General features: G+C 39.6%; 1 protein-coding gene across 5 annotated transcripts in view; it reads right to left on the bottom strand.

Moving 5' to 3' along the window:
• Positions 1-14,456, bottom strand: part of LOC131950962 (teneurin-m) — an 86,078-nt gene that overhangs the window by 55,519 nt on the left and 16,103 nt on the right. For all 5 annotated transcript variants that reach the window (XM_059313195.1, XM_059313194.1, XM_059313197.1 and 2 more), the window contains 3 exons: positions 7,974-8,074; positions 5,373-5,650; positions 995-1,318 (listed from right to left, as the gene is read on the bottom strand). In XM_059313195.1, the coding sequence (XP_059169178.1) occupies positions 995-1,318; positions 5,373-5,601 (553 nt within the window). In that variant the 5' untranslated portion in view covers positions 5,602-5,650; positions 7,974-8,074. The remainder of the gene's footprint in view (positions 1-994; positions 1,319-5,372; positions 5,651-7,973; positions 8,075-14,456) is intronic.

The following is a 14,456-nucleotide window of genomic DNA, read 5'->3' on the forward strand; positions in this document are numbered from 1 at the left end:
CACGAGCCAATTAGTAACCAGCTTTTGTTTTTATGACGAGCACAGCTCACAAGTATGCGCTCACATACACACAACGTTGAATCAAACCGGCAAGGACGCCGACGGTTTTATCTGCACCTCTAGGCATTAGTCATTAGTCACTCAAACTTTTTATTTTTTGTTTTCCTACTAGCATACTCTTAAGAGTTGTTTGCTAAAACGAATTTACGATAACCTTTAACAAAAATTTACTTTAAATTATCTAAATTCCTTCATTAAAAGTTCACGAAGCGTTAACTTTATAAATGCTGATAAGCACAAGATACATGTAGCATTAAGTAAATTAACATTAATTTTGTTACTTCCAGTGCTAAGGAATTAGAAAGTTATATCCGGGCAGGATGAACGGCAATGCTATAGTTACTATATATATATATATGTATATATATATATATATATATATATATATATATATATATATATATATATATATATATATATATACACACATTCCTATATGTACATATATACATATGCATCGAATCTGAAATAATATCAATCCATTTCTCTTATCGATAGAACATCCCAATCTTTGATATGCAGCACATGCATTAAGCTGGTTATTTATTTATTTTTGCCGATGTTAGACAGCTATAAAATTGATCAGTTTCCCTGCGGGCAATGTTGACTTGACAGAATCAGGATGTCCAACAGATACAATCATAGATAAGGAATTATGCACAGTTAAACAAAATTATGCCAATATAATTCGATGCATGTGCATGTTTGTGCGTGTGTATGTGCATATATATATATATATATATATATATATATATATATATATATATATATATATATATATTTGACGTAAGCTGTGAGTTGATGACTCAATGGACCACTTGGTACTTGACTATTATATTGTAACTTTGAAAAAGTAACAACCTATTAGAGTTGCTGCCGAGTATGAAGTAGAAAAAGTTGTGTGGATAGAGTAAGGACTATGGGAGGTGTTTACCTGCTTGGCTGTATCTCTGTAAAGCATGTCTATTGTCCTCGTCACTCTCCGAGGTCTGGGCCGTCCTGTGTGCTGACCTCATCTGGTCAAAGTTAATGTGATCCCACGGGGGGTCGTAGACAACGTGCTCGTGCTGGGGGTGAGCTGGCATTGGTCGCTGCTGCTGCTGGTAGATGGATGGCCGTCCTTGGAGCGGGACCCGGGCCTCTGATTCATCATCGGACCCATAGCTGTATGCACGACCGCCAGACCTCGAGTTTTGTTTGGGGGTGGACTGGTTCGTTGGCATAATGGGGGACACGGCGTGCTCATTGGGGGTTAGACCTTTGGTGGAGGAGATGGAATGAAAACAATTAATGCAAGAATAAACAAGTTAGCCGGCAGGCTTTGTTGTTTCACTAGTACCATGGAAAAATATCTCCGACAATGCTGGCGTGCTTTTAGAAAAAAGTGATGTATACTATCCACATGGCGTGTTACTATCCTTATGGCACCAATTATAAATTTAATTTAAAAACAAAGCCGTTCTCTACAATATCAACCGAACACTGAATAATGGCTAATTTCTTTTTAAAATAATTTAAATTAAAAAATTCTTTTTTTTTAAATTGTGGTAACCATGTTCCAAAATGAACAAGTTTGGCGAGTCTGTGTAGTATAACGAACACCATAAAGCATATGTTGACCTTATTTAGTTACGTGTCACCTAACTCGACTATATATTGACTGACGGAGTGGATTTATCTCCTGCCAATTTGTGCTCCATGGTAATAGCAATATAAATATGGATAGCTCTAGAGACATAGGTGCCAGATTGGATCATCCCCAAATATCATCAGCCTAATGGACCCGTTGGCACATATTTTACTACATTTTAGACTGATTTAAGCAAGTACTAGCTTATAGGGCTAATACGCCTGAGAACATATTTGACCAATGTTGCAGAGTAATGCAAGTTAAACATAAAGTCGACTTGGAAAATTGAATCATGCAGGATGAACGAAAGTTTACAAGTTGTGTGGCATTTTAGAGTTTCTAATAGTTTCACATGGTAAATACTTTCTTACTGGATAAAATTAAAGTAATTTTAATACATTCAAAATATGAATGTGGTTTGTGGAAAATTATATATAACTGTATGGGATAGCAATTGTGTTAGGAGTTAATCACAATGATTCCACACTGACAAATGACGTTAACTCAAACTTAAGCATCATAATTAAAACAATAGGTGTATAAAAAATAAGGTAGTTTTATCGCGGTTAGGTGTAGCCCTCCCCTCCCCACCAGCCCACCGATGTTAACACAGCAATTTGGTGTTGTCTACTCCAGCCTGAAGCAAGGAAGAATCAAGCGAGTGGAATGATACATACATTCCCGTGTACTCCGGTATTGTGAAACCTTGGATTCCTGAACGTCTGGAGAATGTTTCCAGCACCGTCCAGAACTTGGAATGGAAACAAGGCTGTATGCATTAACGCCTTGTTATAGATATAGACCCAGCCAGGCTAAACAAAGGTAAATGTGACTTCTCATTCAACTTGTTGTCTCCCCCTGGCTAGACGAGTGACGGGCTTTTTTGTTGCCACTTTGGCTCATGTTATGGTGAAACTCTACGCCAGTTAACTAATCTGTAACATGTGTTGTACAAACAAAAAATACACAGGGAAATTAAATGTTTGGGTTAGTCGGGGTAAGTGCTGGCTCAAATACATCAAAGATATCAAGTTCATTCAAGGAAATATATTGATTACAATTAATAGAAACAAGAACTCCACAAAGTCTACTGTAAGCAATGTCTCAAACATTTTTAAAAAAAATGAAACCGTGAATTAATCTGTGCTATAACCTAATTGTTAGAAAACTCCATTGAAAGATTTCGTCCCAGAAAGCAAAGTAAAAATGTAGACTGTAATAAAATTCAATTAAGATAAAAATCGCTTCAGCATTCTGTGACCCTAAACATCAGGGAATAAGTTTTCAATTTTCATACTTGTATCTGATAACAATACAAGGGAAAAAATCCCCTCGTCCCCCCTGAGAATGTTTTTTATTGTGGAGATTCCGCGGTATCAACGGATTCACTTTCGTCTTGGATCCTCCACAGATGTAGTAACACAAAATGTTTGAGATTACAGCCAGCCTAGGGATTTCAACACGACTCCAACAAAGGCGGGGGCCGCTGGAATTTTACAAGACACTGACAAGAGACAAGAGAATGTATCACTTGGGTAATTCCCCGGGCTCCTGTCACAAGATGGCACGTACACAACTTGACCTATAAAACTTGGGTACAAATCGTCTGTGGGGTACGACCGTTTAAATATACAATCAGTACCTCAAAGGCGGGTTTATATAAATATACTGCTAAACTAAACCATTTGTGACAGGAAATCATTTTTTAAAAACGCGAGAGAGAGAAAAGTTAAGTTGCATTATTTAATTTTTTTCTTCCAAAAATGTGAGTTTTTTACTTTCTAAAAGACATTTTTGTTCCTGATTTAGTTGCTGATAGCAGGTGGTCTCTGCGTTAAATTATTATAGACTGACACACCGGAAATAACCTTTGACGTAAGCCTGTTTGTGTTTAAAAATTAAGCTGGCAATAAGAGCTCACCCCGATACAAAGGGAAGACAATACAGGAAAGTAAAGAAGCGCTGGGTTGTAATCTTATGCAACACAGGAAATGGCTTAATGCTAGGTAAAGAGAACAGGAAGCAATAAAATTGGCTAGAAGTTAGAAAGCGTTTGATTGGAAGTTTCAAATATACAGTAAGCCTGCACTTTAAATGTAAACTGTTGCTTTAAAACTGACACCTGCCGTGTCTAACTGTTAAGTTACTTAATATAAAAAAACGATTATTAATATGAAGTTAACGTGCCCGTATTCAGTATTTAAGTTTATCGTAACGAAGGTTATCTACATTTGAACGTTACTGGCCTCAAGTTTTTGTACCGTCTGTAGTTACCGTGCTGCTAGCTAATCGCTCTAGCAGATGAACTAGATTGACGGGGAAATAAAATGTTTTCGGTTCACCGCCCGTGTTTATGTTCTTTTTAAACCGAATGGCTTCCTGAATGTATTTTAAAGATCAATACTAGCAGCTACTTGCTAATTAGTTGGACCGGGAAGTCAGGATGTGGTAACAAAGACAGTTCCTATGACAAAATGAAGACAACACAAAGAACTTGGTGGGGGGAACACGATCTCTAGCTGTAATGTAAAAATAGGGTACTTATAAAAATAAAGTTTTTAATACAATCCTTTGGCGACTTCCGATTGTTGTGGTAACAATAGTTTTCTTACAGTGTTTTAGCTTCAGGCCAGTAGCGACATTATGGGGCCAATCTCGTATCCATAAAGCAGAACACGCGCACCATATTTCTGCTGTAGCATAGATAAGTCTGTAAGTCTACAGAGGTGCAGAAACATATCGGTACTGGATTTATCCTTGGATTACTGACCCCTGTCATCCTGTACCAACCCCTCTGTGTTCAGCTACATGATTTAGTTTTTTTCTTAAACCCCGCACGAAATGAGAATCTTTGAAGCTGACATCCATTGATGTGAAGATGGGTTTCTGTGTGGGATCTACTTTTCTATTGCAGTTATCTAGCCAAGCTTTGAGCAGACAATAAACTCGGGAGCGGGTACTTTTGTTGGACACGTTTGTTGGTTGACCTAAGCTCATACATCTCTTTCTCAGCTCATATTGCGTGTCTGTGGATCTGCTTTGTATGCCGGTTTCGAAGCCGGAAATTGTTCCCGTGGTTCCCAGCAAAGTGTCATACGGTTGTAGGGAACTGCGGAAAAGTGATGATTGATTTTCGTTATTTGATTCTTGCTTACGGGCTGGTAGGGGCGGAGGGGCAGGCACGGTCGCTGCTTATTGCATTTTCAGTAGGCTACAGAGATGAGGGGGAGTAGCCTGGCCTGCAGATAAAAACATGCAGATTTTAGACTTCTAAAGACAGTCCAAATGTTGGGAAACTTTAGTGCTCGCAATTATAAGACAGTTGAATGTAGTTCAATTGTTTGTGTTTTATTACATTTTCTTGAGAAGCATATTGCAACAATACACTTTACCTAAAGTATGCGTAATTTACGAATACATTAAAGGATAGTTTTTCATGTTGTTATAATTGATGAACTCATAGTCTCAGGTTTAAGGGATTAACTGGTACTTACAATTTTGAAAACTGATAGTTTCTGTGATTAATGAAATGCAGATAGTTTCATGTGATGTTTGTTTATTGTTTAGTTAAATAAGAACATATTTTTACGCTGACGTGGAACACAAATCTACACCCAAACCAACAAACAAGTATTTGCACTTGAACTCATTAGAACACACAAACACATATTTTTTTTCTCACCTAGTCCAATCAATTTTTTGTCGTGATGGGCGACCTTGACCTCCTCGTAAGGTCTGAGATTGTCGTCTGAATGGAGGTCCTCGTCGTCAGAACTACAGGTCTGACTGCCTCGATTTTTTGTGCGCGCCTTTTTCGATGAGCGCTGAGCGCTCGGGGCTTGGCGTGCTGACCTAACGCTTCCCGAGCCAACTCCATTGGCCAGAGATGATGTAGCAGGACTGGAATCCATAGTGCATTATTATGTTGTCGTCATGATTGTGCCTACCATCGATGTACATCTGTAGAATAGAATCAAGTCACACCGTGTCAATCTACTGCACGTATTTGTGCCTGGAGGACATAACAAAAACATGGTCCATTATACTTCTTTCTCAAGGATTTTAAATACATTCAACACTACAATGTGGAAACACTCATTCAAGCTAAGCCATCGGTGTTTCCTTACGGTCAGTGAGATTTAATTTCAGTCCACTCCACGCAATCTGTCCGGAATAATAAAACAACTGATAGCCCACACATGTGGGGAAATTTATCTGGCCGTAAAAGTGTCTCAATGTAAAACTTCTAGAATCCTGATTGTTGGGTCCTGTTTTAGCAGGTGTTTGGGCGGTGTATACTAGCATCAGATGGTGGGCTGGTAGGGTGGGCTGGTAGTGTGGGCTGGTAGTGTGGACTGGTAGTATGAGTTGGTAGTGTTGGCTGGTAGTGTGAGTTGGTAGAGTGGGCTGGTAGTGTGAGTTGGTAGTGTGAGTTGGTAGTGTGAGTTGGTAGTGTGGGCTGGTAGTGTTGGATGGTAGGGTTGGATGGTAGTGTTAGATGGTAGTATGGGTTGGTAGTGTTGGTGTATACTAGCATTAGCTACTAGCATAAGATATTGTGGCAGTAGCCTCTAGACGAGGAGCACGGCTCTGTGTGAACTATTTGACCGAGCATCGCCTGACTTCGTGGCCAGTACTCTCTCCTGGAGCATCTTATCATTCACGTCACGGAAGACGCTGACCTAGTTTCCATTAAGTGATGGGCTGAAATCATGGGGACACAAAAGTGGCAGTGCCAGATTAGATTTGATGTCCAGCTCAGCCAGGCGAGCACAAGGTGGGGGAGGAATTAAACCCCAGCAGTGGAACTAGTCAAGGTAATGAAAACCTTTCTTGTTAGGGAGATAGATATGGAATTAAACCCCAGCAGTGGAACTAGTCAAGGTAATGAAAACCTTTCTTGTTAGGGAGATAGACATGAAATTAAACCCCAGCAGTGGAACTAGTCAAGGTAATGAAAACCTTTCTTGTTAGGGAGATAGACATGCACAGTGTTTAGGGGGAGGGGGAGAGACATGTTAGTGGTGTGTATAGTACAGGGTCTGGGAGATAAACGATGCTTATGTATAGAAGAGTTCTGTTAAAACATTGTACAAGTAGGTCTAGGCCCCATTCAAATGAATGTGTATGACCGTCAATCAAATTGTGCAAGTAATTAAAATAAATAATGCTATCTGTCTAGGACTGTCTATCAACAGAAAATAAACAATTGTAATTTAGCCAAATGTTATGAGCTAGGCTAGTGAGTGCAAGGCCTACAGGGGCCTTTCGGTAAAGAACAGAACGTTCAGGATAGGGGGGCCTAGCTATGTAAAAATAATATCAATGCGACTTTTAAAAAACAAAAAATATTTTGGTAAGGCTTGGGTGTTGGTTTAATAAAATCAAAATATGAAACCTTTTTTTTTAATTTATTCGTTACAAAACAAGTGTAAAAAAAGTTGAATTATTAAAAACTATATTTCAAAACAAAAAGCCTACTTTTGGTGCAGTGTTGAAATGTAAAGCTTTAGATTTTAATTTACTTGTGTTAAGCCAGCAGTAAAAAAACATTTTTACAGCCTATATTGAGGGAAAACAAAGACAGTCTTTAGCCCGTGCTTAATGGCCAGCTTAAAGATTCTTAGTGTCAATGTTGTCTACAGAAAAGACAGTCAATGTTCTCAGGACTGTAACTACTCTATATTGTAAATAAAATTGTTGCCGCTGTATAACACGTCTCACGTGTAGACCCCCTGGGTGCTTAGGTGTTGTTATAACATCTAAGGTATGAGGGGGTGTTGTTATATCCACGGTGATTTGGGTGTATGAACCTAGCACTGACAGGTGTTACTAAATTCTCCCTCCCACCCCCCTCCACCACCCCCACACGAAGGCGCGATGTACTAAACCAGTAAATGTTCAAGATCCACCATCTTTTGTTGAATGAAGGAACATGAAGCTTGCCACCGCGCGGTGTTTACACTTAATATTCCTAGAGGAAGTCTAGAGTTACATACATCTTCCACCTGAGCTGGTGAGCTCAGCACGCGCCCCGTGCAGCCCATACTATCGGTATCATAGCATCCAACAATGCTTGGTAAGATGATAGAGCTAAAAGCCTAAATGGTGCCGTCTCTTATCCTCATAGCTTTTACAAGTGTTTATAAGGGCTTCAGTGTGTCAGAGGCTAATCATTCGACTACAACATGCATATTTTTTTTTATATCAACAGCCAGTAAGTGTGACACAATTTTACACGGGCAAATAAATGCTTTAAAACAAATATATTTTGTTACTGTACCTGTAGTTAAATCCTATACGGCCTTATCAACTAAAGCTGAAGAGATGCTGTTATATGTTGATATCCTGCCTTGTCGGCGTTGTGTGAAATTCAGTCCATCCCTGGAAAAAGTGAGAATAAATTTGGTAAGAAATCAAAGTGAACTACAAGAAACTCAATTCTATTTTTTTATCCTGCTTTTTAGATACATTTTTTGTTCTTTGGTTGTTTTTTTATTGTTCGTTTGTTGTTGTTTTTTTTTTTACTTTTTGCTCTTAATTTTCACGTTAGGTGTGATTCAAATAAAAAGGATAGAATAAAAACACTAGCTCGCTTATTTATCAAACACTGACAGCTTTAAACACGCAACGAAAGTTCCTGATAGTAGATTTTTTTTTTAAATTGCTTAATAGTAATAGCTTAAAATTCCTTCACTTTCTAAACCGCGATAGCTTATCAACAAATAAACAAGACAATATATTATGTTCTTTTACACATCCCCCCCCCCCCCACACACGTGATGAGTTTCAATGATGCAACATGACGCACACACAGGTAAGGCTGCGCTACTTGAGAACTCACATATCCTATACCAAATTTTAGCAAGTCGTCTCAAACACATTTAGTTCTTAGCTACTGTGGGGTTTTTAATACCCCTGGGTCTAAAAACGATACACCGTACTTCTTATAACATAAACAGACCGATGTGTGTTACGGTTTATTGTTAAAACATCTTTTAAGAGTTTAAAATGTATAATCGCTATGGTTGGTATATTCAATCCACTAATAAACGGTACATAATTAATTAACAACCTGTTTATATACATACACATATATAGGCCTCATATATATGATGAATGAGAAAAAAAAAGTATGTCATTCGTTAGTATAACAAATTGCAATATGTGAAAATGCATAATCAGATTTAATGTGTAAATAATATATCAAATATCATGTTTACTTTAATGCAAGCGAATATTATGTGTCAGCATGTAAAACACGGTGCAACAGATGATAGCCATTGTAATGTCAACCAGCTGTATGTAATTAGGCGTGTCTCATAACATAAGACAATTAGGCCACGATACGGCTTTGACCTTTCATGCACTCTCATCATTAACACTGGCGGCGCTTTGTTGGGGTTAATTGCAAGGTTCTGACTGCGCTCAACAAGCAAGCCTCGATTTTACGATCGTAGACTCGCATCAACTGGCTTTTACACACAAGTACACCAGAACACAGCAGCGCTACATGAGACGAGGAAAATTAATCCATTTCTATTCTAATAGACTTACATCCTGGGAAAGGATGTGCGAGAGATAAGGGAATCTCCAAATCGCTTAAGGATTGATTCAGACTAACAAAAGATAAATAAATTCAGCTGCGCCTAATGACCTATGAAAGACAACCATGACTAGAGACGGTGGGAGAACGCACACAAACAAAATGGTTTTTCTAACCTTAAGTCGACGCTTTCTTCCAGGGGATTCCCAAACCCATGTAGGTCGGAGAGCACGTCAAACAGGTTACGTTAAGGTCAGCTCTACCTATCCTATGTGGAGGTCCCGCACTCCCCCACAATAAATACGAACCAACGTAGCTAGCATTTTATCGCTTTCCTGCGTTTCTCGTACGCCTTTAACCCACCCGGGTGTATCTTTTGTACTGCCATGTCAGTAGTGTCCCTAGCACTACGTCAAGACACGGCCTAACGAATAATGACACACAGCACACACAATTATGAATAGATTAAAGGAGAGTACTTCATCTTTATGGTGAATTATTTTTTTACTGAACCATTTTAGGAAGACGATGAAATTCATAAAGAATACCAAAAAAAAAAATCTTTAAACCTCAAAAAAACAAAACCCACGAAAAAATTTCTTTTTGGGTGTAGGTCTTAGTCAGGACCAATAAGACAGAAATAATGTATGAAGGATTTTTTTTTTATTGTAAGCACATAAGAGAAATATTTAAAAATAAATATTTAATTTTCTAAAGTTATAATGTTTAGTCTTTCCGTAAATAACAAAAAGATGTATAATACTCTAAAACAATTGTTTAACTGCACGTTGAAAACATCACGGAAGAAACAAAGATGTAGAGACCTTAAAGCCATTGTATAACGGCAGGTCGGTGCACAAGACGTGCCAATGCTGCAGTTAAACAAGAAGGCATTAACTATTCGGGGAATAAATAAACATTGGTATCACACAGGAGATCTCACACGGGGCTCAACATGTCACTAGCAGGTGGCGCAGTCAGCACTTTCATAGCCACATAGCACTTTCATACCCACATAGCCAGTACTTTCATACCCACATACATAGCCAACACTTACATACCCACATAGCCAGCACTTTCATACCCACATAGCCAGCACTTTCATACCCACATAGCCAACACTTTCATACCCACATAGCCAGCACTTTCATACCCACATAGTCAGCACTTTCATACCCACATAGCCAACACTTTCGTACCCACATAGCCAACACTTTCATACCCACATAGCCAACACTTTCATACCCACATACATAGCCAGCACTTTCATACCCACATAGCCAGCACTTTCATACCCACATAGCCAACACTTTCATACCCACATAGCCAACACTTTCGTACCCACATAGCCAACACTTTCATACCCACATAGCCAACACTTTCATACCCACATAGCCAACACTTTCGTACCCACATAGCCAACACTTTCATACCCACATAGCCAACACTTTCATACCCACATACATAGCCAGCACTTTCATACCCACATACATAGCCAACACTTTCATACCCACATACATAGCCAGCACTTTCATACCCACATACATAGCCAGCACTTTCATACCCACATAGCCAGCACTTTCATACCCACATAGCCAACACTTTCATACCCACATACATAGCCAACACTTTCATACCCACATACATAGCCAACACTTTCATACCCACATACATAGCCAACACTTTCATACCCACATACATAGCCAGCACTTTCATACCCACATACATAGCCAGCACTTTCATACCCACATACATAGCCAGCACTTTCATACCCACATACATAGCCAGCACTTTCATACCCACATAGCCAGCACTTTCATACCCACATACATAGCCAACACTTTCATACCCACATAGCCAGCACTTTCATACCCACATAGCCAACACTTTCATACCCACATAGCCAGCACTTTCATACCCACATAGCCAGCACTTTCATACCCACATACATAGCCAACACTTTCATACCCACATAGCCAGCACTTTCATACCCACATAGCCAACACTTTCATACCCACATAGCCAGCACTTTCATACCCACATAGCCAGCACTTTCATACCCACATACATAGCCAGCACTTTCATACCCACATACATAGCCAACACTTTCATACCCACATAGCCAACACTTTCATACCCACATAGCCAACACTTTCATACCCACATAGCCAGCACTTTCATACCCACATAGCCAGCACTTTCATACCCACATATCCAGCACTTTCATACCCACATAGCCAGCACTTTCATACCCACATAGCCAGCACTTTCATACCCACATACATAGCCAACACTTTCATACCCACATACATAGCCAGCACTTTCATACCCACATACATAGCCAGCACTTTCATACCCACATACATAGCCAGCACTTTCATACCCACATAGCCAGCACTTTCATACCCACATAGCCAGCACTTTCATACCCACATAGCCAGCACTTTCATACCCACATACATAGCCAACACTTTCATACCCACATACATAGCCAGCACTTTCATACCCACATACATAGCCAGCACTTTCATACCCACATAGCCAGCACTTTCATACCCACATAGCCAACACTTTCATACCCACATAGCCAACACTTTCATACCCACATAGCCAGCACTTTCATACCCACATAGCCAACACTTTCATACCCACATACATAGCCAACACTTTCATACCCACATAGCCAGCACTTTCATATCCACATAGCCAACACTTTCATATCCACATAGCCATCACTTTCATACCCACATACATAGCCATCACTTTCATACCCACATACATAGCCATCACTTTCATACCCACATACATAGCCATCACTTTCATACCCACATACATAGCCAGCACTTTCATACCCACATAGCCAGCACTTTCATACCCCCATACATAGCCAACACTTTCATACCCACATAGCCAGCACTTTCATACCCACATAGTAAGCACTTTCATACCCACATAGCCAACACTTTCGTACCCACATACATAGCCAGCACTTTCATACCCACATAGCCAGCACTTTCATACCCACATAGCCAACACTTTCATACCCACATAGCCAGCACTTTCATACCCACATAGCCAACACTTTCATACCCACATACATAGCCAACACTTTCGTACCCACATAGCCAGCACTTTCATACCCACATAGCCAACACTTTCATACCCACATAGCCAACACTTTCATACCCACATAGCCAACACTTTCATACCCACATAGCCAACACTTTCATACCCACATACATAGCCAACACTTTCATACCCACATACATAGCCAGCACTTTCATACCCACATAGCCAGCACTTTCATACCCACATACATAGCCAACACTTTCATACCCACATACATAGCCAGCACTTTCATACCCACATAGCCAGCACTTTCATACCCACATAGCCAACACTTTCATACCCACATAGCCAACACTTTCGTACCCACATACATAGCCAGCACTTTCATACCCACATAGCCAACACTTTCATACCCACATAGCCAGCACTTTCATACCCACATAGCCAGCACTTTCATACCCACATACATAGCCAGCACTTTCATACCCACATAGCCAACACTTTCATACCCACATAGCCAGCACTACTGATCATACCCACATAGCCAACACTTTCATACCCACATAGCCAACACTTTCATACCCACATAGCCAACACTTTCATACCCACATAGCCAGCACTTTCATACCCACATAGCCAACACTTTCATACCCACATACATAGCCAGCACTTTCATACCCACATACATAGCCAACACTTTCATACCCACATAGCCAGCACTTTCATACCCACATAGCCAACACTTTCATACCCACATAGCCAACACTTTCATACCCACATAGCCAACACTTTCATACCCACATAGCCAACACTTTCATACCCACATAGCCAACACTTTCATACCCACATAGCCAGCACTTTCATACCCACATAGCCAACACTTTCATACCCACATAGCCAACACTTTCATACCCACACAGCCAGCTTTGACTGATCACTTCCATACAAACTCAAACATTAGCATTTGAACTGGTCTAGGCAAAATTCCAGAAGTAAATGAATACATAATGGAGGCACATTAGACAAAGACGATCACCGTTCTATTTTAAAACCCTTCGTAAAAAATGTAAACTTCAGGAAAGCGTAACCAGCATGTCTAGCGCTGCAACCCACTGAAACATTGATGGTTTGCGTGCTTGTCTGCCACACTGGAAACCACGGGTAATCAAGCTCCTGTAAACGCTATCTTTAGAATGTGTCAGCAACCATGGCAATTATTGTGTCGCCAAAAGCCACTTTTCTTGTATACAACCAAATGCCAAACAACTGCCTGTATGGAATTCTGTAGCTACAGCCAGCTGTACATTATAGAACAGGAGTAAATACAGACACACACACACACTCACTAATATATATATATATATATATATATATATATATATATATATATATATATATATATATATATATATATATATATATATATATATCATGCACATTCCTGCTATATGAAAAGAAGACGGTGTGTTAATGAGTATAGCTGGCATTTAGATGAAACAAAAAACCGTTCACAAGATGTCTTAGTGCTTAAAGCTAATGTTTGTATGCATTTCAACGGAGCTAGGTTTTACATTAGCCAAGTATCGTCCTTGTAACGTCTGCTTTCCCTTTGTCTAAACACTTACACTACGTATAGATATAAATAACATTGGGAAAATAACCCAAACAGCTTCAGGTAAATGAGAGCAGAAAAAAAAAGATTAAAACTTTGAGATAATGATGTTACAATGGGAGTGTAGGATGAGTGGCTTACAATACTGGCTGGTAGATTTTTGAGTGATGTTTATTAAACCCAAGAGCTCGCAGATGTTAGTTTAGTTTTTGTAAAAAAAAAAATCTTCCAGTAACCTACTCTCGAAAGTGTATCAACATCGCAGGAGCCGATGGTCTGGCTTTAACAACATTATAGAAACGCCAGACTTTTATCCCGGCATCTCTAATGGACCGGAATACATTGGACGAAAGAAAAATATGCTGGTGGAGTCTTTACTTGTTTAACTCGCCCACATGTCCACAACAGTTACCCTAACACACGACCGGCTACCCGCTGGAGTAGGAAAATGGAAGGACAGAGAACCAAATGCATTTTTCATGACAGTTATTTCTAGCAATCAGTTGACTGATGAAACATCACACTCCTTCATTATGTGG

The sequence above is a fragment of the Physella acuta genome, unplaced genomic scaffold (genome assembly GCF_028476545.2).
Source record: "Physella acuta isolate Inbredline_101_S28 unplaced genomic scaffold, ASM2847654v3 ptg000792l, whole genome shotgun sequence".
Taxonomy (NCBI): Eukaryota; Metazoa; Mollusca; class Gastropoda; family Physidae; genus Physella; species Physella acuta.